The sequence below is a fragment of the Schistocerca piceifrons genome, chromosome X (genome assembly GCF_021461385.2).
Source record: "Schistocerca piceifrons isolate TAMUIC-IGC-003096 chromosome X, iqSchPice1.1, whole genome shotgun sequence".
NCBI classification, from domain to species: Eukaryota; Metazoa; Arthropoda; class Insecta; order Orthoptera; family Acrididae; genus Schistocerca; species Schistocerca piceifrons.
The window spans coordinates 105,286,025-105,312,928 of NC_060149.1; the positions used below are offsets into that span (position 1 = coordinate 105,286,025).

The following is a 26,904-nucleotide window of genomic DNA, read 5'->3' on the forward strand; positions in this document are numbered from 1 at the left end:
CGACCTTGGCGAAGATCAGTTTGGATTCCGTAGAAATGTTAGAACAGGCGAGGCAATACTGACCCTACAACTTATCTTAGAAGATAGATTAAGGAAAGGCAAATTTACTATTTCTAGCATTTGTAGACTTAGAGAAAGCTTTTGACAATGTTGGCTGGAATACTCTTTTTCAAATTCTGAAGGTGGCAGGGGTAAAATACAGGGAGCGAAAGGCCATTTACAATTTGTACAGAAACCAGATGGCAGTTATAAGAGTCGAGGGGCATGAAAGGGAAGCAGTGATTGGGAAGGGAGTGAGACAGGGTTGTAGCCTGTCCCCGATGTTATTCAATCTGTGTATTGAGCAAACAGTAAAGGAAACAAAAGAAAAATTAGGAGTAGGAATTAAAATCCATGGAGAAGAAATAAAAACTTGGAGGTTCGCCGATGACATTGTAATTCTGTCAGAGACAGTAAAGGACCTGGAAGATCAGTTGAACAGAATGGACAATGTCTTGAAAGTAGGGTATAAGATGAACATCAACAAAAGCAAAACAAGGATAATGGAATGTAGTTGAATTAAATCAGGTGATGCTGAGGAAATTAGATTAGGAAATGAGATACTTAAAGTAGTAAATGTGTTTTGCTATTTGGGGAGCAAAATAACTGACGAAGAAGAGAGGATATAAAATGTAGACTGGCAATGGCAAGGAAAGTGTTTCTGAAGAAGAGAAATTTGTTAACATCGAGTATAGATTTAAATGTCAGTAAGTCATTTCGGAAAGTATTTGTGTGGAGTTGTGCCATGTACGGAAGTGAAATATAGACGATAAATAGTTTAGACAAGAAGAGAATAGAAGCTTTTGAAATGTGGTGCTACAGAAGAATGCTTAAGATTAGATGGGTAGACCACATAACTGATGAGGAGGTATTGAATAGAATTGAGGAGAAGAGAAATTTGTGGAACAACTTGACTAGAAGAATGGATTGGTTGGCAGGACATGTTCTGAAGCATCAAGGGATCACCAATTTAGTATTGGAGGGCGGCGTGGAGGGTAAAATTCATAGAGGGAGACCAAGAAATGAATACACTAAGCAGATTCAGAAGGATGTACGTTGCAGTAGGTACTGGGAGATGAAGCAGCTTGCTCAGGATAGAGTAGCATGGAAAGTTACATAAAACCAGTCTCTGGACTGAAGACATCAACAACAACAACAACAACAACAACAACAACAAGATAACTAGTTTCAGTTGAAAAAATCAACCATGTGCAAATCTGAAAAGAATCAGCAAACACAAAATTGCTCTAAATGATAAGATTTTCTTTTATGTTGATGGTATTACAGAAAAGAAAATTTATCACAATATTTAAGTAAAGAGTTGGATGTACCCAGTTTGATGAAAAATTAGTGTAATTGTATGTGAAGTGGATAAAACACAGCATCTTAATAATAGGAAACATTCCAATCAAAAATATAGAAAATTAATATTTTTTTTACCACAGCAGAGTCCCTTGAACAATGTATGGTCATGAAAAATAGACCTATCATCAGTAGAGCAGTGAAGTGCTTCTAAATCTACAAAAATATGGAAACAAAAATAAAGTGACCCAGAGAAATAGAAATATAATATATAGTCTATATTATCCAAAATAGTTTGGTTAATTATAAAAGCAAATGTGCCATATTTTATGAAAATACATAGGAATGTAAGGTAAGTCTGTGCAGTGTACAAGGAAGCCTGTGTTGGTAGTGGCCTATTTCAAGGAACACAGCAAACCAACAGCTTGGTGTACTCATGTAAGCCAAACAGGAAAGTTACCAAATACAATGCCAGATGTCATGCGAGTTAACAGTTACAAAAATTGTCAGTAAGAAATTAAAACAGTAACATGTAAAATTGTGGAAGATGAAAATAACCTCAAGTGGTGAAAACTAGACTATCATAAAAGTAAGGTGAAAGGCAGAATATGAAGATAACACCAAAAGTTAATAGAATAGATAAAAATATTCCCAGATAAAAAGTAAAAACAGAATATAAATACAAAGTAAATCATGATGTTAATACAAAACACGAACATTCTTAAAACGGATTCTGTAATAATCAATTTATAGTTAAACTCTTCACAGAAATAAACAGATGCAAAGTTTCTTTTGCAGAGAGTGGCTTTTCAAAGCTGAAATTGTTCATTGTTATCCTTCATTTAAGGCAAAAATTGTTGGTGTAGTACAACTTTGACATTGTGGTTAATTTTATCCAGTCATAGACTTAAATATCTTCCACACCTAATGGAGCTAATGCAGCAGTGTTGTGTTCAGAGGTATATTCTACCACTGTGTGGTCACCTTTGCTCTCCATCACAGTTTAGCCACAGCCATTCGTTTGGGTGGTCAGTTTGCGGTGGTGCTCTCCTGCATAGTTTATCTCTTCATTTGTTGTCCTCGGTGTCTACATTCTGGGTGAAAAAATTGGGATTGGATGTGCAACTACTGTCTACTATAAATGATGTAGCTGACAGATGCACAGTTGCGTCTCACTGTCTTTTACTTTCACTGTTCACAAGCCCCTAATATTACAGTTATATGGCCAGTGCACTGTTGTTTTAACTTCCCATAATCCTCATTAATAGTTTACAGGTGAACATCCACATACTGCTACAGTAGTTACTGTTGAACATCTATGAGCAGTAAAAGCCTAACCACACTGTTCAGTCTTTCAAATAAATTGAACAGACACAGCCAGTGCATTAGCACATGGCCTATTGGTGTAACACTTATTTCACTGTTAAGTTGATGCATTGTTGTCATTCTAACCAACACAGGTTCCTCATCTGAAACTCGGCCGTGGACTGACTGCCTCATGCCAAAATTGGGGCCCTTATATATCCTCAGAATAATAGGTACTGAAACTACACAGTGTTTGAAATTAAATTTACAGAAATTACAATTAAAACTTAACTCATTCAATAAACTGCGTACATCAAAAAATTCGTTCTTTTTAACAGGTTCTTCTACTACAAGGTTTAGGCCGAATTATTTTTTTACTGATGAAATTAACAGATATCATTACATGAACAATACTTTAGATGAAACTGGAAATTACTTTGGAATTAATTAAGTGCTGGCTTTGTTAACATGTTTTCGAATAGAGCCAAATAAATACTTTAAGAATAATAGCATTTTGTCTTCCAAGTGTTTACAATTGTTACAGAATTTATATTTGTTTATATGTCAACAATAGAATTTAAGTTACGAAACAATTACTTATTTCACCCTATAACAGAAGATACTAACTAGTAATAGTCCAAATAAATTAGAAAATCAATTATGTACGTAAAATTAAGCACAAAATTAGGTCTTGTGTTATATTCTTTAAAACTGAGGGCCAACCTTTCTCTTTTATGGAAATGCAGATTATATTCACTTACGTTAATGGTAATTAGTTAACAGTGAAAAAATGAATTTTAAGGAGGCAGAAGGCAAAACGAGGGGAAGCAAAAATATCCCAGCTTGCTTCGTCACATCATCCCCTCACTGGATTGATCAGATAGATATTGGAAATGGCTAACTGGGCAATTCAGTGACCACAAGTGACCCCAGAAATTTAGTTTAAGACCCACACACAAAATATTACATAAGAAATGTTATCAAAAACTACAGTAAGCATGTTTTTTCAAGTTTATACTTACATGAACTGGCCATACGAAAATCACCATACAAAATAATTACACACAGTGTATTGTTGTACAATATCAAAAAATACCTACAAGCTATACTTTTAACAAAAATTATGCATCTTCATCATGAGTGATGTCACCCTCCCCCCCCCTTTTTTTATTTTATTTTTTTTTTTAAAGCAAAGATTACATTTAAAGATACTTGTCACTTTATACAAGTCCTGTCTTGCTTAACAAAACATTAATCCTTATGGGCAGCAAAGAAGTTAAATTACACTATTACACTGGGCATTGCAGTTCATGTTTAGACAAAAAATTTCATTTGCTCAATGTTCAGTAATTTTCACAAGCAGTTTCACTTTTTCAATGAGCTTTTACACATTTTCTCACCAAGTTGTCCATGCCGTCAACAGGTCCAAGTGGCAATTAGTAAGTAAATGCACTGGTATCAGTTCCCTTTGAGGTGGTTCTCCTCTGCCACAGTACATGAAAAAAATGAGACAAAATACCTTACCTTAGTACACTTACTTTTACGTCTAACTTAAGTCTAAGGGGAAAAAAATGTTTAACACTAATGGCTGGTTATTGGTCTTTGACTGAAACTGCTTGCACAATAAAGAATACATTTAATAGCAGCTGGAGATGTTACATTACGCCATTTTTATAATCTATAAAAGCTGTGGAACACGATCAACAAAAAACTATTTTGAAATTTGTTTTTTACCTAAGATGCTCACAATAGCTGCATTCACACTTTTAAAAGGCTACAGATTATCATCCTACATAATTAGCAGAAAAGCTGTGTAAACCATTCCTACTCAATGTGATCAGTTTTGTTGATCAAGGGAATTTCACTACTGTGTGGAAACTAATGGTGGACACTGCGACAGAGAAATCATTGAGCCTATCTGTGTCAGAAATTGAAAGCATTTGCAAGACCACAGTAATGTGAGGAAGTTTTTTCTTGTTGAGTTACAGATTTTGACACATGGCTTTATTATAATGAAATTTCAAAATTGTAGAAACAAAATTGGATGTTTGAAGATTATAATTCACATGTTGAAAAGTCTGCGAAGAAGAGAATGGTGATTGTCTTCTATACTGCGAGGGAATTATTTAAATCCATTTTTGAGAAACAGTTAATGGGAAGTGCCTATTTCAACTCGTAGCAGTACTTTGAACTATCCATATGTGACTCGGTTTGTAATTGCAAGCTGATAAGATTCGCGCACATCAGCTCTCTCTCCTGAAAAGACTGCATTTACTAATTTTTCTCTCAGGTGTTCGTTGTTCACATTATTTGCAACAGATTTTCAAGCTTTTTACAGTTTCATCTTCAGGAACTTGGACAAATCTTAAAATGGGAAATGTTAGAATGGGTAACAAAATATAGACTACAGTGGAATTTCATTAGCTTGTGTTTGAAAGGCCTGCAGATTTTGAATGTCATAAGCAGGAAAACGTACTACCAAAAATTACCTTATTTGGTAATGATTCAATTTTTTCTTCAGTGAAAATGTGAAATTAAGGGTGTCGAATTTGGGGTAATATGTGATCTCATAATGCCACACTTCCTGGCACTTGGTAAACTAAGTGTTACTGTGCAAGAAGCAAAAATGTGTTAAATACGGTGTGACATTGGCTACATCCAATATAGCAGACACATACATATTTTCTCTCAGCTAATTGAAATGCAGGAAAATCATGTGATGTGAAACTGTAGCCTCTAATGTCCAAAGTATGTACCGGGCTTTCGATGTAGAAAAAATAAAAAGATGCTAAAACTGCAATTTTTGTTATACTTCTCATAACAAATTAACATCATTCATTTAGCATTTCTCCATTAGTGAATCCCTACAGGTAACTAAACAGGGGTTGTTTTAACGAACTATTGGTATATTGCACATCTTGTTAGCCTAACTTCACTATGACATAACAACAGTGTGTGTGTAGTCCTGGCTTCACAAAGGTTTGGCAAATGCACCAATAGATGACTTTCTGTTGTCTTAATTTTATTATTATATTGTCCATATTAGTTAATGTGTTCATCAATTGTTCGTTGATTATAAAACTCAAAACATAATGCTTAACTCTGCCCATTGCGTCAATAGCTTCTGGCATTGTAGAAAGTAGTGAAGGTTCCGCTCCATCCTCCTCTTCACTTTCTTCTAGTTTCTCTGCCATCTGCCCATGCAACACTTATCAGTTGTCATGGACCAACAGACAAGATCTTTGTCACTTTCAAAATGTTGATTGAAGCTAAGGTAGTCAGTGTTTTCTTATGCTCAGTTATTTGCTACCGTTGTTCAGGTACGGTTACTTTGTTTTCTAGCATGATGTCTTCTATAAGTATGCAGTGAAAGCCAGCCTTCTTGAGACAGTTTGATTCTGCTTTCTTGCATGGAATCCCAGGCAGTTCTTACAAAATGCATGCATAGCATCCAGGAGCATAACCTTTCTCATCATAGAATGAAGACAGGATGGCCTTTTCTGTACAAGAATCTTTCTGTGTTTTTGTTTCAGGCATTTTATAACACCTTGGTCAAGTGGCTGAAAGTGGCTTTTACAATTGGGAGGAAAAAAGACACAACATTTATATAGCGCAGATACAACGTATCTTTATGATGCACCGCACACTGGTCAATAAACAGGATGATTTTCCTATTTCTACCCCCAACACTGCAACCCAGGCATGCAAGAACTGTTCAGACACAACTGTTGTTACCCATGTATTCACATTGGGTGTATATTTACATGGATATGTCTGCACATTTTTGCAGCTTTGTGACACTTTGCCTTTTCAGTTATTAGTTGCACCAACTTTCTTGTTCCACTTTCATTGCAACATAATAAAACAGTTAGCCTCTCTTCATCAAATTTGCCACCAACCTCTGAACTCGAGGGTTTTGTGAGGCAGAAGGTGAAAAAATAAGCCTGTTCCATCTACATTACAAACATCATTGGGACTGTACTTTTCTATGATTGATGGAAGAGTATTTTTCCACAACTAAACAGTCTCAATATTCATGCATTCAGAATCACCTCAAACAAATTTATACACTAAATTATGTTTGTTCTTGAACATTTTTGATACAACCATGGGATGTTTTGAAATCTGCGAGACCCAATTTTTGTGCAAAATACATATTACTTTAGCATGAACCACAGTACCATCAACCAGAATAATCGAACCATAAGCTTGGTTTATCCACTTCAACAGCGTGTTTTCCAGTTCTGGAAACTGAATGTCATCCTCTCATTTTCATTTGTGGTTTCCTTCTTCCAACCTTGCTGCTTCAATTATTTTTTATTTGTTCACTATTGTATTTAATGTTGATGGAGAAACACTCAGTTTTTGTGCAGAATCAACATGCTTCATGTGTGAATTTCTGTCCACTTCCTGAATAAGATTCCACTTTCTTTCTATCTGTCTCACTGTTTTTTATGCATGATGTACCAGAATACCATTTAACACAAAAAAATTATCACAAACTGAGGATCGGTCAAACACTTAACATGAACAGAGGAGACCAGTGACTGAATTACACGCTGTTCAGTTTGTTTGGCTGCTATAGGGACTGGAAGTTGTCAGAGCTGCTGCCAGCCTATATGAACTACTCCCACATGTTATCTGTACTATAGCAAATGCTCTGTATGACTTGCAAAGTTGCCAACACTGAATAGCAGTCTCTTCATGCGCATTTCCGCATCACAAAACTGCAAACTTCCTAGTCCCATGACTCTGACAACTCTCAGGGGCAAAAGTTGCAGTTGCCAGATAGTGCCTATACTGCTAAATTTGAATGTGTTAAGCAAGAAGGTAGAATGCACAAACAAGTCAGTTTAATGTGTGTTTAATGCAGTTTTGACTGGCACTTCCAAATATGTGCGTACTATGCAGGAAAATGTAATGAATGACGTACTAATGAGATTCCACTGTACAACAAAATCTGTTTTATCTATTTGTTGTCAGAAGAAAATGTGATTACACTACTAACTGCTTTCTTTATGCTAGACAGCTTGAAGATACGCTGAGGAAATGTTTCTTCATAAGATCTTACATTTCTTCATTTTTTGCTACCTTACTTTATTCCAGATTTGCGGTATACTTTGGTTTTCTTGAGTTTGGCAGTTTGTGTGTGTAGCCTCTGTCCTGAAAATTTTTGTATTTTAATAAATTTATCTTCTAAAACTCACATTCAGGCTGGGTGGTTTACTGGTCCAACTTTCAAACGTATAATGATACATTTGGTCTGACCCCGACCTAATGCATTGGTTTCCAAGCTGACACACTAAGCATTCCGCTTTGCAATCAAGATAGAAGTAGCTACTTAGAATATTAAAGAAATGGGTTGAGAGAGAGAGAGAGAGAGCGCACAGGGGACACCAGAATTAAAAATACCGAAGTAATTTTAATTTGAAAAAGTATTGTTATTGGTGGTGGAGTACCCTCACAATAGCCGTGAATGTTAAAGCACCATTTTTGGGACAGGGAGGTGCACTGGCCCCAGATAAAATAAGCCGGGCAGATTGACAGTGAGGGCCAGTGTGCTGGCCAGCCTGGATGTGGTTTCTAGGCTGTTTCTCATAGCTCCCTAGGTAAATACGGGCTGGTACTAAATTCCGACCTGCTATGCAATTTACAGACTTTTGGAAAAGTTTTGCTCACTGTCACACAAATTGCACTACACATTGACAGTTGCGGTAGACGTGTTGCATCGTAGCAAGGAAATGGGGTGGCAATAGAAAGGGAATCTGGCCACTCCTACCAATCGTGCCAAATTCATTAATAAGAATTCCAACCCTTTGTTGGTTGGGTCAAAGACAGGCAAGATATAGGAGGAGCAAAAACAGTGGAATGGGTAATGATAGTCACTCTCTGTCTAGTTCAGACTTCAAGTAGTCAATAAATGCACGTACTGACGAAGACGGCTATTTTACAAACCGAGCTGCGCTTGTTCTTGTTCTTGTGCCTCTCCATTGCTCATTACTTTCACTATACAATGAGCCATTATCCTTACTTATTGTTGTGCTGGTCTTCTTCTGCATTATCCCAGGAAATCGGGTCTTAAATGGTAGTGTTTGCCAGATGAGATACTTTCTTTTATGGGATACATAAGTACTGACACAACTGAAATAAATCTCGTCAGATGTTCCTTGTTTGTCGTTCTTCTGGTGACAATTGTTTATTGTTGAGTATCGTTTAAATTCTGTAAATACTGTTCAGCGTTCATGGAGCCTAGAAACCACTCAATAAACTGGAACTTAAATGTGCAACTTACTTGCAAATAAATGCATGCTGTCACTTAAAAATGACCATTGAAGTAATGTGCTGAACATAGTTTTCTTTTATTGCAATTTACAACAATGTATTTTGAGTGAAGAGGGGAGGAGCTTGTTCTTTCCATTATCTGTAGTGAATGTTGTCTTCTCATCCTGCAAAAATTTTCACTTCTACATGAAGCAGCAATCTATATGTTGAGAGGAATGTGATTCTTAATTGGCATGTGTAGTTCGTGAAGTGTTGTGCCTGTAAGTGTGGCCACTTTGTTGGACTCCAGCACTGTGTCAAATACTCAACAGGTTTTTCATTATAAATGAAATATATTTCAGCTCATGTTCATTTTTTTACTTGTCAGTTGCTTTAGCCTGCCATGTGAAGCTCTTTAAGTGCAATACATTGCAGTCACATCAACTGAGAGTCTTTGCACTGTATTGTTTTAAATAAAATGCTTTTAGTTTTGCATGTAATTGTTCTTACTATCAATATGCAATGTGAAGGACATCATGCATTGGTCAAATGTAGTGTAATCTCTTTGCAATTCACGTTATATCTTTTCTGATTTTATTCAGTCATGTTGACTGTAACTTTCATCTTTTGAATTTAGTTTGATTTTCGTAATGCTGTTGCAAGTAACATTATAATGTGGTGAAGATTGTGTTTCATTAGAGAATAACATAAGTGGAAGGACTTAAGGGATATAAGATGCTGAATTAAGAATGTTAGATCTTCAAAATGAAAATAATCTTGGCAATAAAACGTAGAAATTTTGTGCAGATTTGTGAATGAAGTACTTCTAAAAGTAACTTGAAAGAGGATGGATGATTTGTATGGTTCCTTTGTTTCTTCAGGTAACTAAATCTCTTATTCTGTAGTTTGAAATTTTTTGTGGGGGTATGACCATATTTTGCTTTATCAGGAAATAGTGAGAAAATAGTCAAGCCTGTTTGTGGTATTAGATGTAAGTCTTGGTCCTTGGTTATTTACAAAAACATGGATTTTACCTGTGAGCATATCAGTTTAGTTCACAAATATGACAGGTGTTTAAAAGTTTAGATTCTAAGTGCTTCTTAAATAGGTACATTTCTAAGGCTACACAGGGTGGTCAGAAACAGTCTGAAAATCTGTAAGGGAGTTGTAGCATAAATTGTGCTGAGAATTAATTGTTAAGGAAAAAATTTTATACGTTGCACCATTTCTGAGTTAATTAGCATTGAAGTTAGCCAATCAGGCCATTGTGTGCGCAGGTTCAAATGGCCTGCCAGAGACGGTGCTGCCATACGTGTTCTTCGTATGGTTTCCTAAAAACCGAACAAGAGAGTGATCAAAAAATTGGACATGGGGCAGCAGTAAGGTCTGAACGCAAGCCAAATGCTGAGAAGCCTGACGCACTATAATCTGTGCTACAAGAACGACAGACAGTAGTTGTATTTGGAGGACCACTGGAATTTGTACACACAACAGCCTGATTAACTATCTTCAATGCTGATTAACTCAGAAATGGCACAACATATTGATGCTTTCTTTTTCCGCTCAGCACAAACTATTCTGCATCATGTGTACATGCTTTGATGCTTTGCATTCTATTTCTGACCACCCTGTGTATTTCCATGTTTGTTTCTTTTGAGTGTATTGGTATCTTTGTGTTTGGGGAGGGGGAGTACACCAGTACATCTTCATAAAGATGGAGAACATTAAGCAAATAAAAATATGTATCAATATTTGGTCTTAAAGTGTTGAACCGTAGTGCAATCCTACACATATCTCCTCATTTATTGTTTAGTATTTTACCAGATTCCTTAAAGAATCAAACTCTTATGCATAAAACAGCTTCAGACTTTAGATTACTTTACAAATGAATTAATGTGTTAAATATTTTTTGTTAAGCATGTAAATGAGAACAAATTCAGAAAAGGATTGAAATTATGCTTAAAGCTCATTGGAAGTCACCAAATGCTCTCATTATGAAACACTGGATGAAAATAGTTTGGGTAATTTGTGTTCTGCTTCAAGCAAAAGCTAGTTTTTTTATGCATCTCAATGTGTATGACATTGTATCTCCTGAACTGTGTGTCATACAATGATATAATTTTTCAGGTACATTCAGTGGTATATATGGATACTGTAGACAAACTGTGTTGTGTATAGAGTTGGTAGTAAAGAAGTATTGAATTAAAATGTCATGTCTGCTGCTGATGTTTTACTTCATGAACACCGAAAATGTAGTAAGCGATGAAATTTTTCCTTTCATCATTTTGTAGTGCATGTCAGCGAGAAAAAGTTCCTTAAAGGTTTTAAACCGTGTAAAGTTTGTTGGGAGTCGCTATGTGCTCTCGTTCTCAAATACTGGATAAATAATGTCCAGGTATTTGCACGCCATCAGTTGTGCTGCCAAAAGAGAAACACACAGTTTCTAACTGTAATACTTGTCTTGTTGCATTAAACTTGTAACATAAGGTGATACCTCTTAATGAGTAGATTATGATAACACATTAAATTTTTAAATTTGATCAATATTCATGTGAAATGTGATCTGTAACTGGTACTGGGTTCTGGTAGAGTCACTTAGTAATAGAGAGTTATCCAATCTTAGTATAGTATATTTCACTTACAGCTATACACTGTAGAAAATTGGCTGAGTATGCTTAAGCACTCTGACAGCTGCATGTGGAACTGATGGGTAGGATGAAAAGCAAACATATAGTTTAATCTTGTTCATTTATATCAAGGGAACATAGATTATCGCCATTTCAATAAAGAAGTGTTATTCTTTCATTCTATAAGATAGATGTTTACAACCCACTAGGTTTGTCTGTAGTGTAGTGATCAGTAGTCTTAATCTGCTCTTGATAGTGTTTTCTCAGCCAAATAATAAAGATGATTTGTGTCTACTATTATAATATTAAAAAATTAAGTTAGTAGGTCATATACCACCATCCTCCTTATTGTCTGTTGTCATACTGAGCTTCACTGGAGAAGTCCTGGATAACTTGTGACACCTTATGTTTGAGTTGAATTTTTAGCTACAGCCAAGAAAATTATTTTTTTGTGTTGTATCCTGTGTTGACAAGCTGTTGAATTTTTCCATTTACCTTTTTCAGTGTTTGCTTTGCATTATTATTCAGTACTGTATTGCTTGGGATTTATGTCATTTGTTGAAAGTGACTTATGTGCAGTGTTCTAATTAAGGGGAAGCCACCAGCAGTGTTTGGCCTCCTCTTGCATTTTGCTATGCATTCCCTATAAATATTCAAATTATTTTATAGTGACACTATCAGTGGCAGTACTACAGTAACAAGCATAAAAATATTGTGCAGTGATGCAGAACTAAATTTGCCAATAGTTTTTTCTTGACTATGAACTTAATGTGTGCTCTGACAGCTAAGAACTAGAAACATGAATGATAAATCCTGATTGCTGAAACACATGTTTAATGTCATTTAAATGGGTACTAAATGTTAACCACTTTTGTTTTACCGTTGTAAGGACTTTGTATGCAACTAATAAGTGTTCTTGGATAATAAAAATTTTGTGCTTCTCAGTTGTAAGTACCAATTAGATCATCAAATTTCTCATTCATGTTCTCCTTGTAACCCCAATTACTGCTCCATAGAAAACTGCCGATTATTGTTTATTGTGCTGTTTTTGAGATAAATGTTTCTATATAAATAACATAAAATTCAAGGTGATATCAGTCCAAGAAGAGTAAAGCAATGGAACCTGTATAATGTTTACATTTATACTGGTAGCCCACTCATAGTATTGTAGGTGCCTATAATGACTTTGCTGTCAGTGAGCTCTTAGAATCTAACCTACCTGCCTTCCTTACTTACTGACATTTAACCTACCTACTTACTGATGTACTTGCTTCCATCCATCAATCATGTTAGCACCACTGTGGTCTTAATGTTAATTTGATTTCCAAAAACTAGTCAGGATATATGCCATTGTTTTGAATTGGGTAAGCCGAAAATGTCATTTTGATTAGTATTACTTCTATTGTAGAGACTGAATGCTTAAACATAAATCGATGGTAGCTCTGTATTGTTACAGTTGCTATTCAAATTTCATACATAAGCCACTGCATATTTTGGATAAATTATATTAATGAAAAACTGGTAATTGTTGTCCCCTCACATAACTTGGACATCTCTCAGACAAGCAAGGTGATATGATCATCTGGAAAGTAGTATGTTTCAACAGTACACACAATGTAGTCATTTTCAGGTGTATCCAGGAGTGTAGTATCCACTTCTGCAACAAGATATCGTGCACTCCCTCCTTGTGACATTTTCGTCAGTTGTATACAGGATTAGGAGTTGCCAGTTAGTAATAGTTAAGAGTTGCCAGTATACTTAACTGTCGTAAATCACAATATGCCTGTAACAATTTCGTAGGAAGCTTCTCAGCTTCCATTAAGTTCAAATTCGTTCTCTCTGATAATGAACTTTTGATTTATGTAGATATTAAATACCGCTTCAAGGTCAGATGTATGAGGATTGTTAGGAGATATGTATGGATATTGTTTTATTTCATATAATTTTGTGGTCTGTGACCAAGAATTATTGTGGAATAATTTTGATGGAACACTGTGCTCCCTTCTGCACACCTTCACTGACTGCATGTACAGCCTGTGTGCTTCATAATAACTGTGTAAGAATATTTTGACCTGCTTCTTTAAAGCCACATTGTTGGCTGCAACACATCCATTCATTTCAACTCTTGGCTTACATTTCAAAATTTTTGTGGTTGCTTTCCTGTTTCTCTCAGAGCATAGTGGGCATAGATGATGAAGAGCATTGTTTAGTTTTTTTGTCATTCAGTGCGACCATTATACTCTCATTTTAAGTGTGCAAGTTTATTTAATAAACTATTGTGGTTGCAGATAACCAGGGACAGTTGAAGTATGCTATTTGATATTCTTCTATTGCATAAGGAGTGGTAGCAACTACAAATTTTTAAGTAATTGTTTGAGTAGCTCAGCTTCCAATATAGTCCATGAAACTAATCATTGGTACTGACTCCTTACACAGCTGGCAGACAGCATTATGGTGAGTCTCACTCAAATAACCATGCAGTAAGAACAAAAATGCAATGACATGCAGGTCATAAATTTGTACATAAATTTGTAAATAAATTTACTGACTGCCCTTATCATTTTGCAATTTCCTCAGTATTGTGGATCTAGGAAATTGTGGCATGTTACACCACAATTTGAACAATTCAGTATTCTTATTTTCTCTGAGATCCTCATCCCATCTTTTCGACCTCTTGATAATTTTGTCTTTCCATATTGCCAAAGTTAGCATCTTACCGAGAACAGCTGAATAATGTGGAGTATTTGTAGCAACATTTGCAGGCCATCCAAGATTATCACTAGGGATGTTTTCAGCAATTCTGGAAAGAAACTGTCTGGCAGATTAAAACTGTGTGCGAGACAAAGACTTGAAGCTGGGACCTTTGCCTTTAAGTGGCACACAGTTTTAATCAACCGGGAAGTTTCAGATCAGTACATGCTCCACTGCAGAGTGATAATTCATTCTGGGAACTTCTCTAAAACTATATGTTCTTATTATAGTCACTTGCGTTTCTTGAAAAAAACATTAACAAGCAGTTTGGCACAGAACTCTTTAATGTATTTGCGTGTGCTGCGTTGATTTGTCCTATATCAAGTGACACTGCTTCTGTTGTACACCTTCTATGTAATTAATTATTGATACTATATTACACATGTTCACACACAACCTCTGTAGAAATCTGTGTTGCCATGAGTTATTATCTTTTATTTCCATTAATATTTTCCATCCATTGATAAATGGCCAACAGAACTGCATTAAACAAAAATTTGCTGCCTTTAAAACGATGGTCTTTTTGATGCAACACAAGTATTTTGAAAAGCATTGGTTCTCAGAGTTGCTTATGTTTATTAACGCTTTGCCGTATGCACGTCTCATACAAATGTATTCGCTTGGCGCCAGCAGCGCTGATTCGGATTACTTGGCTTGTTGCCGGCCGTTCTTGACATTACTGGGAGATTAGAAATTGTTAAGTTTTACTAATGTCATCTTTAGTTCTCATAAGTTCACAACCCTGTTCCCCTACTTTCATAAGATTTTGAAGGTTTACGTATATAAATAAATACAAAATTTGTTTGTTTTCATATATTTGTTTATTTGCATTGTCTTTGGTACTTAGTAGTTCTCTTTTGTATGATATGCAGCAAAACAGTCTCAAAGATGTCACACAACTCCACAAGACTTGCACATTAAGTTTGTTGGTCTTCTTTTTTGTTTTTGGAACATACATGGCAGTGCTTTCATTTTCGTTTATTCATTTCGGAAATAAGTATTAGCTGGTGTTGCTTTATGTGACTGGAAAGTCTGTCAACCTGATCATAATGAGACGTGCACGACATAGTGGCAACCCCCAGGTTTTGCTCAGAAGCAGGTACAGTCTTTTATCCACGAATCAGACACTTTCAATAAAAAATTGTGAAATCGGAGACTCTTGTGGTCTGGATTGAAATATTTCCATGTACGGAACACATTAAATGATGTGCAATTAGAGAGGTACATGCAAACATTTTGACCATTTTATAGTTTTTCTGTATATAGGGTAGTAATTCAAATATTGATCTGCCTGATACCCTCCTTTCATGTATTTGTTGTAGTCTAATACACTTTCAGCTTTTTTGTTGTGTAATTGGTTTTTCTACATTTTCTTTGAGTGTCAGTGAAAGTGGCATTATATATTCTAGAGATCATTTGTAGCGTTTTAGTTTTCGAAGCTCTCCATACCTGTGCGAGTACTTCACCTTTCCGTTCATGACAAGCTTCAAACACATTGACTTTTGCGCATTTTAATTTTTCCAGAAATCCTCTATTTTGCCATATCGTTCCACAAACTCAAATTTTCTGTTCAAGTAACTTCTACACTTTTATAGGAAGGTATCAATAGTTCCATCACTGTTTTTCCTAAAAGATTTCCAGCGCCGGAATATATCTTGAATGAAGTAATGTATTAGATACTTGAATTACACAGCACCAGAATAAATATGCCATATTTTGTAATTTTTGATGGATTGTAAACTTTAAAATTTAACCGTCCATGCCACAGTATCATTCCTTCACCAGCTGGGATGTTTTGACTTGGATTAAAGGTTTATTTAAACTTTTCGGAAAAATAAACAATTATGAATTGCACTTTGAAATGCTGGTCGGCATTATCTGGTTTATTGGTGTATTGTCTGAATCGGTTGCGGGACATCATTTTGCAAAATATCGGTGTGTCTATCAACAGATTCGTTGACCAATAATGATCGATCCTTGCATTTTCTAAGTTTGAGTCCCCTAATATCAACGAACTTGGCATTCTTTTTTTTTTTAACTGTAGTACTTGTTGGTTTCATTGCTAATATATTCAAATAGATCGTTCACAATATATTCCTCGACACTCTGTGTATCTTTGGGAAATATGTTTGGACCGGAGATCGTTCAAATTCATTATTTATTATTGGTCCTCAGTAAATCGAAGTCTGACTACTGTTCACTGGCTGCTTCTTCTGATTCATCCGAATCAGCTGGCAACCACAGTGTTTGCTGAATTCTTCGTGGAAGTATTTCACTATCTTCCGACAATTCCACTTCATTTTCATTTTTTTATATTCAATGTCTTCTTCCCAATTGGCCAAGACATCCGCGCATTCATCGTAAATAATCATATCGTATCTTTCCTCTACCATGAAGAAAGGGCACAAGTACTTATAAAAACAAAAAACTTGTCGTCATGTGTAACTTATTGTTACCTAAACAAAACACCAACAGAATTGAAAAGACACGAAGTGCTGTTGCTGGCCACTGAGTGATACTATGCACACGACACCACTGTGGTATCGCCGGCAGTTGACCACTATTTCATGCATAACACCACTGTGGTGTCGCTGGGCGGCATAGTGTTAAAGTAAATCATATCTTCCTAGAAGTAGTCCAAAGCTGTCACTTACTCCTACCTGAACCACTTTTTTCTCGGTGTTTGCAGCTGTGTTATGCCAGTCTCATCATAATGTACTTCGTATTTACCTTTACCCTATTGCTACAATGATATTTTTCATTATTTGAAAAGTTGTTGCGGTTCTTTTTACAACTGGAGCAATAGGAAATAAAGGTTCACCATATTTCCTCCCTACTTTATAGTACTCCGTCATTGAACACACCAATTCATGAGCTTGACCACATGGCATACTTTCCTTTCATTATTTCACTTAATATGTTTTGCTTGCACTACTCGATGCACGGTACATGGTTCAATATGAAATGAAACAAACACTAAAAGTCAAGCAAATTGTTAATTTGATGTCAAGTACAGCAAACTGAAACATCAGCATCCTGTATTGCTAAGATTAATACATCTGACGACACAGTTGTTGCTATCCGCATAAGTTCTATTAGCCATTGGCTGGCTCCAAGCCATGACTACATAACAGAACTATGCTGCTGCCCTATCAGTAGCAAATACTCGTCTTCTAGGCTTCAGATATTAGTTTTTCATTTATATGGGCATCCAGAATGAGGGAACTTAATATTTTTCTTGGCTCTGTGGAATTTATTTGTTTGGTTACATCATGTTCGGGTGTAAGAAAAATCACACCAAATGGGGAGGAAAGGTTAATTCGTAGTGTAAGCTTTCACTCACATGCTGTCATTGTACAAATGCATACTGAAAAGTAATGCCTCTTAATTTTTTATTCTGTTCTCGATATCGGTTGAGGCATTACATACCATTCATATTATTTGGTTGACTATCCCAATTCAGTGATGCAAGTTGGAACCCTCTGCTGCTAGATAGCTCCTAATTGTAGTGTGTAACACAGTGGTGTGTAATCTAAGTCAGTGTGTGAGAAACAATGTGCTGTAATTGAGTTTCTAACCGCAGAAAACATGTCTCCAATTTAAATTCATAGACGAATGCAAGCTGTGTACGGTGATGATTGAAATGACATCAGTAATGTGCAACATTGTTTTGTTGATGTTCGTAATGAAGGAAATGGGGATGCTAACCTCGGTGTGTATAACACAGCTCAGAGTGGATGACCGCACCCACAAACGATGACACTTATTGAAATTAGGTTGATGAACTTATCAGGAAAAAAAAAATCATTGGAGAACATGGACACAGCTCTCATGTAAGTGTAGAATATCATGAGAGTGTTTACAGGCCAGAGCTGCGGTACAGAAAACTGCGTGCATGGTGGGTGCCTCAGATGCTCACTTCTGACGTGAAACAGGGTAGGTTGTGAATATCTATCAAAAATTCTTTTGCGTTTTGAGCATGAGGGTGATGACTTCCTTAAAAACATTGTGACAGGTGTTGAAAGCTAGATTCACTATTTTGACATCAAAACAAAGAGAGCATCATTGGAATTGGGCAACAAAGGATCACCAGTGCCAGAAAATGTTCCAAACCATGCCATGCACTCATTGTTAATGACGGGAATTTTTCATTGTATTAGTCTTCAGTTAAATTTTTGTGATCTGACTGATAAGAACCAATAAACAGCAAAACATGTCAAAGGTCTTAGAACAAAGACTATGGAATACTTAATAGCAACAAACTGCTGCCGATGAGTGTGACGTCACAACTGTTTACATTAAGTTCATTGAACAGGTGCCCAGAGGCTCTCACGCATGCGTAGATGAGTTGCTTATGGGGAGTACTTTCTCCCACTTCCGGCTGCTTGAAGTGTGGCTGTTAGCTGTATCAGCAGCCAGATACTATCTGCAAAAATTGTTCTGGCACTCCCAAGTAGTCGGGTTTGCGCATGTGCATAGCGGTCTGGGTTGTTGTTAGGGAGGGGGTTAGTCTCCACATAAGCTATGTTTATGTTTAGTGATTCTGCTGTTCCTCTTCATTAACACTTACCACATCAAATAAAAACAATGGATTTCTGCCGTTTGAAGCTATCAAGTGAATTAAAATACGTTCACATAATTATGGAAGGCTAACATATGTTATTAGTTTCAGTTTTCTGATTTGATTTTATTTCCGTGTTTTTGGCAGTCGGTCGCCTTGCAGATCAATGAAGTTATTTTTGTCACTTTGCTAAATGAATGTGGCTTTTATTAATCTTTTTCCCTAGAGGTAGTCAGTCTAATAGAAATAAAGTGTTTCAGTCTGAGTTAAGGGCTGGTTTCAACTATTCACTGAATTTTAAGTGCACATTTTCATCTTCAGGCACATATGGCATTATGCCATAGTAAAGAATCAAACATGAGATAATGCAGTACTGGTACCTGAAGAAAATTTGCATCCCAAAAATCACACTGAAAAGCTTAATAACAGGTTGGGGCCTACTTCATTGTGAATCTTGACATATGAATGTGTACTTTAAGCTGAATTATGCATTTTAGTATGGTTTACAAAATTCCGATGCTCTGGAGTATCCTATTTCTTTATGACATCACGTAAGATCTCTTAATACTATATATGTACGAAACTATGGGCTTCGTATGTCCTCATAGCGGCCCACATGTAGTTAACACCTGTTTTCTGGCACTCTCTGGCAGCTGCTGAAATGAAGCTATTTCTAATAGATCGCGGGAAAATATTGCAAAAGGTGCTTTCAAAACCATTAGTTTCCAACTAAATTCCCTTTTACGCAAGATGAATTATATTACGTGTGCAAATGCGCAGTGGATTTCTTAAATGACAAGAGTGTTTGAGTCTCATTTAAAACTTGACACACTGAGGACTAGCCACTTAGAATAATTTCGAGCTCGAAAGACCAGACATTAATTATTTAAAAATTTAATGGCACATTTGTGTGATGTATCTTAAAGTGTAACACACACAAAAAAAGGCAAATATTATACGTGAAAGCTTAACTTTTCTTGTAGCCGCACTATGTACATTAATTTAAGCCAATAACTTTTCCTATTTGTGTGTTCACATTACTTAACAGCGATGTTGCTATTGGCTGACGTCGTCACATGTCCTATGCTCTGAATATCTGCTGTCATTGGCTGGCACGATCATGTGACATGAGCTACGATTGGCTTACAGTAGCACATTGCAATCTCGATTTCAATGCTTCGGAAGGTAATATGCTGTTGGAATCTAAACTTTCATAATACAAATACAAAAATATGCAGAGTATTGTAATATGAAAATATACAGTGTGAATGTTGCTGCACTTAACAGATCATCCCAATTTTTCTTTGAGAGTTTTTTCATTCTCTGAAGTTCCACATTGGTGTATAAAACCTTTACCCTTCAAAGGATTGATATTTTTACAGCTCCGATGGAAAATATACTGTCACTTATCATGGAAAAGTTCATTTTTCACCTAGGAAGAAGTGTATTTTCATGTGAAAAAGTGTGTTTTTAACTGGGAAAACCAGGGAAAATCTGGGAAATTTTTTTTCTTGTCACGTGTTCACCCTGCTGAAGGTACCACCATAAATTCTGCAAGGTACTGTGAGACCTTCACAAAACTTAAAGCACGAATTCAAAGAGTTCCTCCACATGTGGAGCACCATCTCTTTCAGCATGAAATGCCAGACTACACACGAGCACAGTGATGTCTTCAACAATCTGATGTCTTTGTTTGACTGTCATCAATCATCCACAGTCTTGACTAGGCCCCATCCGATTTTCATATGTTTCAAAAACTTAAAGAACACCTTGAGGACTTCATTTTGATAGTGGTGAAGTAGAGCAAGCGGAGGTGAGGTTGTGACACTGTCAGCAAAGTCAGGCATTCTACAGTTGCCGGTATCAACAAACTGGTCTCTTCGCTGGGGGAAATGCATTCATCGCCAGGGTGTCTATGTTGAGACATAAACATGTAGACAAGGTGTAGAATCTTAAACACATTTGTTTTATTTTAAAAGTTTTAATAGTTTTCCCATAAAAACTTGAGGCATTACTTTTCATCACCCCCTCATATCGAAATATTCATGCATTTTCATAATTTGAGTGGATGGGCATTCAAAGTGCTGATTGAAGGTGATAGTGTTGGACCTTAATGAAAACTAGCTTTGAGGACAAAAATAAGTCCACTGCAACCCATGCTATTTTCGATGTAACAGTGAAAACTGTGTACCTGTTCCTTTCCCAAAACTGTGGATTTGCGTGCTTTGGGTATGTTGTATACACAATGGGACATACACCTTACAAAGAACGTGTGACAACTGACAAAGTTAACAATCTGAGAGTGTGTTCAGTGATCTGCAGTGTAATGCAAGTGTTGAGAGAGACATCCCTGTCTTATGACTATGCCAAGCATGAAATTGAAATACGTAAAGATGACATCTTTAATGGACACAATATGGTTTTGGGTGGAAATTCTGAAGCCCTTCTCCAAACACACTAAAGATCCTAGCTCTGAAGGTTGGTGTCATTGTATCAATAATCCTTTGTATGAACCACAGTGGCAGGTGGGAGTGGGGGTTTGTAATGCTTACTTACTAATTTTAGACTCAAGTCAGAATACACTCCCAGTTGAACTATTGAATATTTTGAACATTCCTAACATATTAAAAATGCATACAAGAGTGGAATTCAAACAGATATATTTCAGTTTGATGGTCAACAGATACAGCCTAAGCCAAGCAAGTGTGCTTCTCAAACCAACATAAAGATAGAATATGCTGTCAGTTCTCTCACCTCAATATATTCCCATCATTTGCAACTGCCAATGAGAAGTTTTTGGCCTAGTCTGGCTTAGTCCACAATTTTAATTGCACACTGTTGCCACAGTGCCATTTCTACCACGTCTGCGGTCCAGTTAGCATTATAGGAGGCTGCTGCTCATAATTGACATGGTTTATGTGGCAACACCGCACTTTAATTGTATCCCTGATTGGGGAACTCGGTTGCCACCAATCATTTGCTCACATGTTCTCTGTATAGAAGTGTTGTACGTTTGCAAAGAAAGCTGTGATTTTCGTTGCATACTACTGCTTTCTTATTTACAAGTTCAGATTACTCAGTTACAAGACACATGGAGTAAAAGAAAGGGAATCATACACCAACTATTAAAATTTCATCAAGACCTTAAAAATAATCCCAGAAGAGAGAAAATCTTATCAGCGTCACATCCGCAACAAGAGGCGTGTGGTGTTTCAGTCCGAATGCTACAGAGAATGTGTGCTGAAGCACAGAGAATAAAACCTGTAATCAAGAAATGAAGCTACACTTTCTCAGGAAAGAAAAATAGGGGAATAAGAACAGTCACAGACACTCCTGGAAATTGAAATAAGAACACCGTGAATTCATTGTCCAGGAAGGGGAAACTTTATTGACACATTCCTGAGGTCAGATACATCACATGATCACACTGACAGAACCACAGGCACATCGACACAGGCAACAGAGCATGCACATTGTCGGCACTAGTACAGTGTATATCCACCTTTCGCAGCAATGCAGCCTGCTATTCTCCCATGGAGACGATCGTAGAGATGCTGGATGTAGTCCTGTGGAACGGCTTGCCATGCCATTTCCACCTGGTGCCTCAGTTGGACCAGCGTTCGTGCTGGACGTGCAGACCGCGTGAGACGACGCTTCATCCAGTCCCAAACATGCTCAATGGGGGACAGATCCGGAGATCTTGCTGGCCAGGGTAGTTGACTTACACCTTCTAGAGCACGTTGGGTGGCACGGGATACATGCGGACGTGCATTGTCCTGTTGGAACAGCAAGTTCCCTTGCCGGTCTAGGAATGGTAGAACGATGGGTTTGATGACGGTTTGGATGTACCGTGCACTATTCGGTGTCCCCTCGACGATCACCAGTGGTGTACGGCCAGCGTAGGAGATCGCTCCCCCACACCATGATGCCGGGTGTTGGCCCTGTGTGCCTCGGTCGTATGCAGTCCTGATTGTGGCGCTCACCTGCACAGCGCCAAACACGCATACGACATCATTGGCACCAAGGCAGAAGCGACTCTCATCGCTGAGACGACACGTCTCCATTCGTCCCTCCATTCACGCCTGTCGCGACACCACTGGAGGCGGGCTGCACGATGTTGGGGCGTGAGCGGAAGACGGCCTAACGGTGTGCGGGACCGTAGCCCAGCTTCATGGAGACGGTTGCGAATGGTCCTCGCCGATACCCCAGGAGCAACAGTGTCCCTAAGTTGCTGGGAAGTGGCGGTGCGGTCCCCTACGGCACTGCGTAGGATCCTACGGTCTTGGCGTGCATCCGTGCGTCGCTGCGGTCCGGTCCCAGGTCGACGGGCACGTGCACCTTCCGCCGACCACTGGCGACAACATCGATGTACTGTGGAGACCTCACGCCCCACGTGTTGAGCAATTCGGCGGTACGTCCACCCGGCCTCCCGCATGCCCACTATACGCCCTCGCTCAAAGTCCGTCAACTGCACATACGGTTCACGTCCACGCTGTCGCGGCATGCTACCAGTGTTAAAGACTGCGATGGAGCTCCGTATGCCACGGCAAACTGGCTGACACTGACGGCGGCGGTGCACAAATGCTGCGCAGCTAGCGCCATTCGACGGCCAACACCGCGGTTCCTGGTGTGTCCGCTGTGCCGTGCGTGTGATCATTGCTTGTACAGCCCTCTCGCAGTGTCCGGAGCAAGTATGGTGGGTCTGACACACCGGTGTCAATGTGTTCTTTTTTCCATTTCCAGGAGTGGATTTGCACAGTTTCCAAGGACATAGTTCACTGTACTATATTTGAATTTCAGCAGATTTGGGTACAGAAATTCAACAATGCAAGATTCATTCTTATGGACAATCTGATATTGTAGCAACTAGGGCAACTTTATGAAAAAATGCCCATCAGGAAAGAAAATTGTCGTTTCCATATTATTTATCTCGATGAAAAATCGTGGCACTGTGTACACCTTTCAGAATTCAAAGGGCAATGGTGGTTTGACAGTGCTAACTGGCACAGGAAATGGACTTATTGTCTGTCATGCAGGTTCATCTGAAGGTGGTTTTATGAAAAGTGCAAAACTAATTTTAACAACCAGCAAATCTAGCAGTTACGATCATCCACTGAATAGTAATGTGTTAAAACACTGGTTTCTATATTTTTATGTGAGTTGGGAGAAGGTCGTGTGATTGTCATTGATAAGTCCAGCTGTCATTAGAGAGAGAGAGAGAGAGAGAGAGAGAGAGAGAGAGAGAGAGAGAGAGAGGGAGAGGGGGGGGGGGGGGGGGGGGGGGGGAATTCCTAATTCAAACACAAAGCAGGAAGAAATTGAACAGTGGCTAGAATAGAGGCCTTCCAATTTTGGGCTGCTATACACAAGCGGAAATGTTGGAATAGTTCGGAACATTACAAGCACCTTTGAGCTAAGGAGCAGAACTGGACCGTTCTGAATTAAAGATGTGCAGCATTTACTTGAGGGAGGTTTTTATGAAGGTACTGTGGAAGACTGGGTGAAGTGCGTACACCACATTTAGAATGACTTCATGAAGGAAGTCAGCAAAGGAAACTGAATTCGAAGCAAGTGTGACTGATACAAATGACTCTTCAGGTACCCAGTTTGTTGGGTACACTTAGTTCTTTGCCCAGGATAGTTAAACAAAAATAAGTTACGTTAACTGTTATATTTTTTTTCCTTCTCCTCTCCAAAGTTATAAACGCTTTCCCTCGCTATTCTCCCTTTGCCATCTTCCCCTTTTCTATCGCCTCCAAAATTTTATCAGTACAAGACAGAACAGCCAGTGGCATACAGTATCTGCGCTGGCTTATTTGTCAGTGTTCGTTGTGGGGGGAGGGGGGTTAGAATCCACCTGCATACGCAATGGTTGCTTAAATTTTCACGTAATCAAAACTGCAATAATTATAATTTAACAGGTGAGTGATAGTAGTGTCTTTTGCTACAGTATACCCCCTAATTCACACAAGAATACTCAACATGGAAGGCCTCCAGAATGGAGCTATGGCTGCTCTTTCACTCTAGTATTTTGAAACATTTTCATGATGTATGATTTTTCAGCCTTAAAAAAGTTAAAAGAACCCATTGTTTGTGTCTGGCTGTAAATCTCTATTGCAATGTACTATCTGCTGATTTTGGTAATAGTGTCATGCTCATGTGAGCATCTTGTAATGCGCTACACACACATGTCAAGACTGTGTTGTTGATCGCTTTAGTTTGCCTGTTTCAGCTAGGCATGCACAGGCCGTGTGGCCAAAGGTTTCAAACTTCTGACTGTTGGAGTGTATGGAATGAAAAGGAGTTGCAGGAAGCAAGTAGGAAAGGTGTATTGAGGGGAGGGTAGTTTACTTTCTATATTACACCTCCAGTTTAACTGTTGCTCTGTATGTCTCTTACTTTTCCAAATGATTCAGAGGGACCCTTACCATTAGTTAATTTTGTACGGCTATATGCAACTATAAAAATGTGATGCCAATAGCTTGTGCACGCATATAAAACTTTTTATTGTGCATGAGCTGCAGTTAACACTATATATGCTTGCTGTACAAATATTATTGTGCTTATTTTCATCTTGCCTTTAGCAATATTTTTTTTTGCGCATTGTTGTAAGGAAATTAGTTTCTATGCATCAAGACGTACACAAGAGCATCACCCTAAATGTGTCTGTGCATTTTTCAGTTCAGATACACATGTTGCTTTACTACGTGCATGTTGGGCTGAGCTTTTTACTCTTGGACTTGCTCAGTGCTCTGAGGTGCTCTCACTTTCTTCCATCCTTTCATCAATTATTGGTCATCTTCAAACTTCTGTAACACAAGAAAGCATATCTGCACGACATGTGAAACAAGTAAGTTGAAATTTGGAAGTTATAATGTTTACTAAGGTTGGCGTCTTACATTCCTTCATATGAGAGCATATGAAATTAAAACATAGAAGTATGTGGTGTTTTCATAAGTTTGGTGTCTTACAGGTGACGGATCACATATGTAAGTTGCAGGAATATGTGAATTCTATGAATAGGCTGCAGATTGATGAGCATGAATATGCTTACTTGAAAGCGATTACACTTTTCAGTGCTGGTATGTATGATTTTATACAGTTCAACTTTCAATAATTTAAGATGAAAATGCAGTTTTCATAGTAGATTTATTTAATTCTCATAAGAGAAGTTTATTTTTGCTCAGACTATTTTATTTCCATTATTGCATGTAGAATGTTGATATTTGCTTAACTGAACCACCAAATAAAGTCGTAGGCTTTGCAGACATCACAAAGCTTTTTCTGTCTCTGACTAGGTCTGTGGAAATGTTACCATTTCTTTCTATTATTTTTTTTTTTTTTTTAATTTGATAGTGAATCACTCCTTAATAATGTAATTGCAAGTTCCTGGTGGATGAAGTGACAGTGTTTGTTGAGGATTTTATAATCATTAGTTGTAATTTTTTAAAATTCTTATTGATTACACACTATCAAATATGGTATTTGAGTGAATCCAATATGAAATCAAATCTGAATAGTAGCTCAAGATTCTTCATAAAGAAATTTTGACACTTGGCATTGTGTACTTGCACACAAATCGATGTAGACTCAGTACCCACTCTTAGATAGCCCATTTGTATAAGTTTAAGGTGTCAAATGAAACAAGGCAGATGGAAAAAGGGTAAGTAATCTGTTTATTAGTTCAGAAGGTAATTACCATAACTGTTAATACATTTATCCCACAGTGAGACAAGACGGTCGGTACCTTCATGAAAAAAGTTTGCTCTGGGCCAGCCCACATGTTGCAAAGGTTGTTTAGATTGTGCTGCAGAAGTTCCTCTGGGAAGCCCGTACACAATCTCCACAGAGTCCCAAACTCTCCCAATCTGATTTCCATATTTCTGAAGCATGAAGACAGAACATTTGTGGCCGATTTGCTTCAGTTGTAGAGGTGCTTGCTGGGGTAGAATTGGGGTTCCATAGACAACCACAAACAGTTTTACAAGAAAGTACTGACTGTCTTGTGTCTCAGTGAGATAATCTTTCCACACATCTCATTTCCATTTGAGTGACCTT

General features: G+C 37.6%; 1 protein-coding gene across 1 annotated transcript in view; it reads left to right on the forward strand.

Annotated features, from left to right (window-relative positions):
- LOC124722482 (orphan steroid hormone receptor 2-like) overlaps positions 1-26,904 on the forward strand; it is a 108,551-nt gene that overhangs the window by 58,805 nt on the left and 22,842 nt on the right. Inside the window, exons 8-9 of the mRNA XM_047247638.1 lie at positions 25,528-25,696; positions 25,820-25,928. Of these exons, the coding sequence (XP_047103594.1) occupies positions 25,528-25,696; positions 25,820-25,928 (278 nt within the window). The remainder of the gene's footprint in view (positions 1-25,527; positions 25,697-25,819; positions 25,929-26,904) is intronic.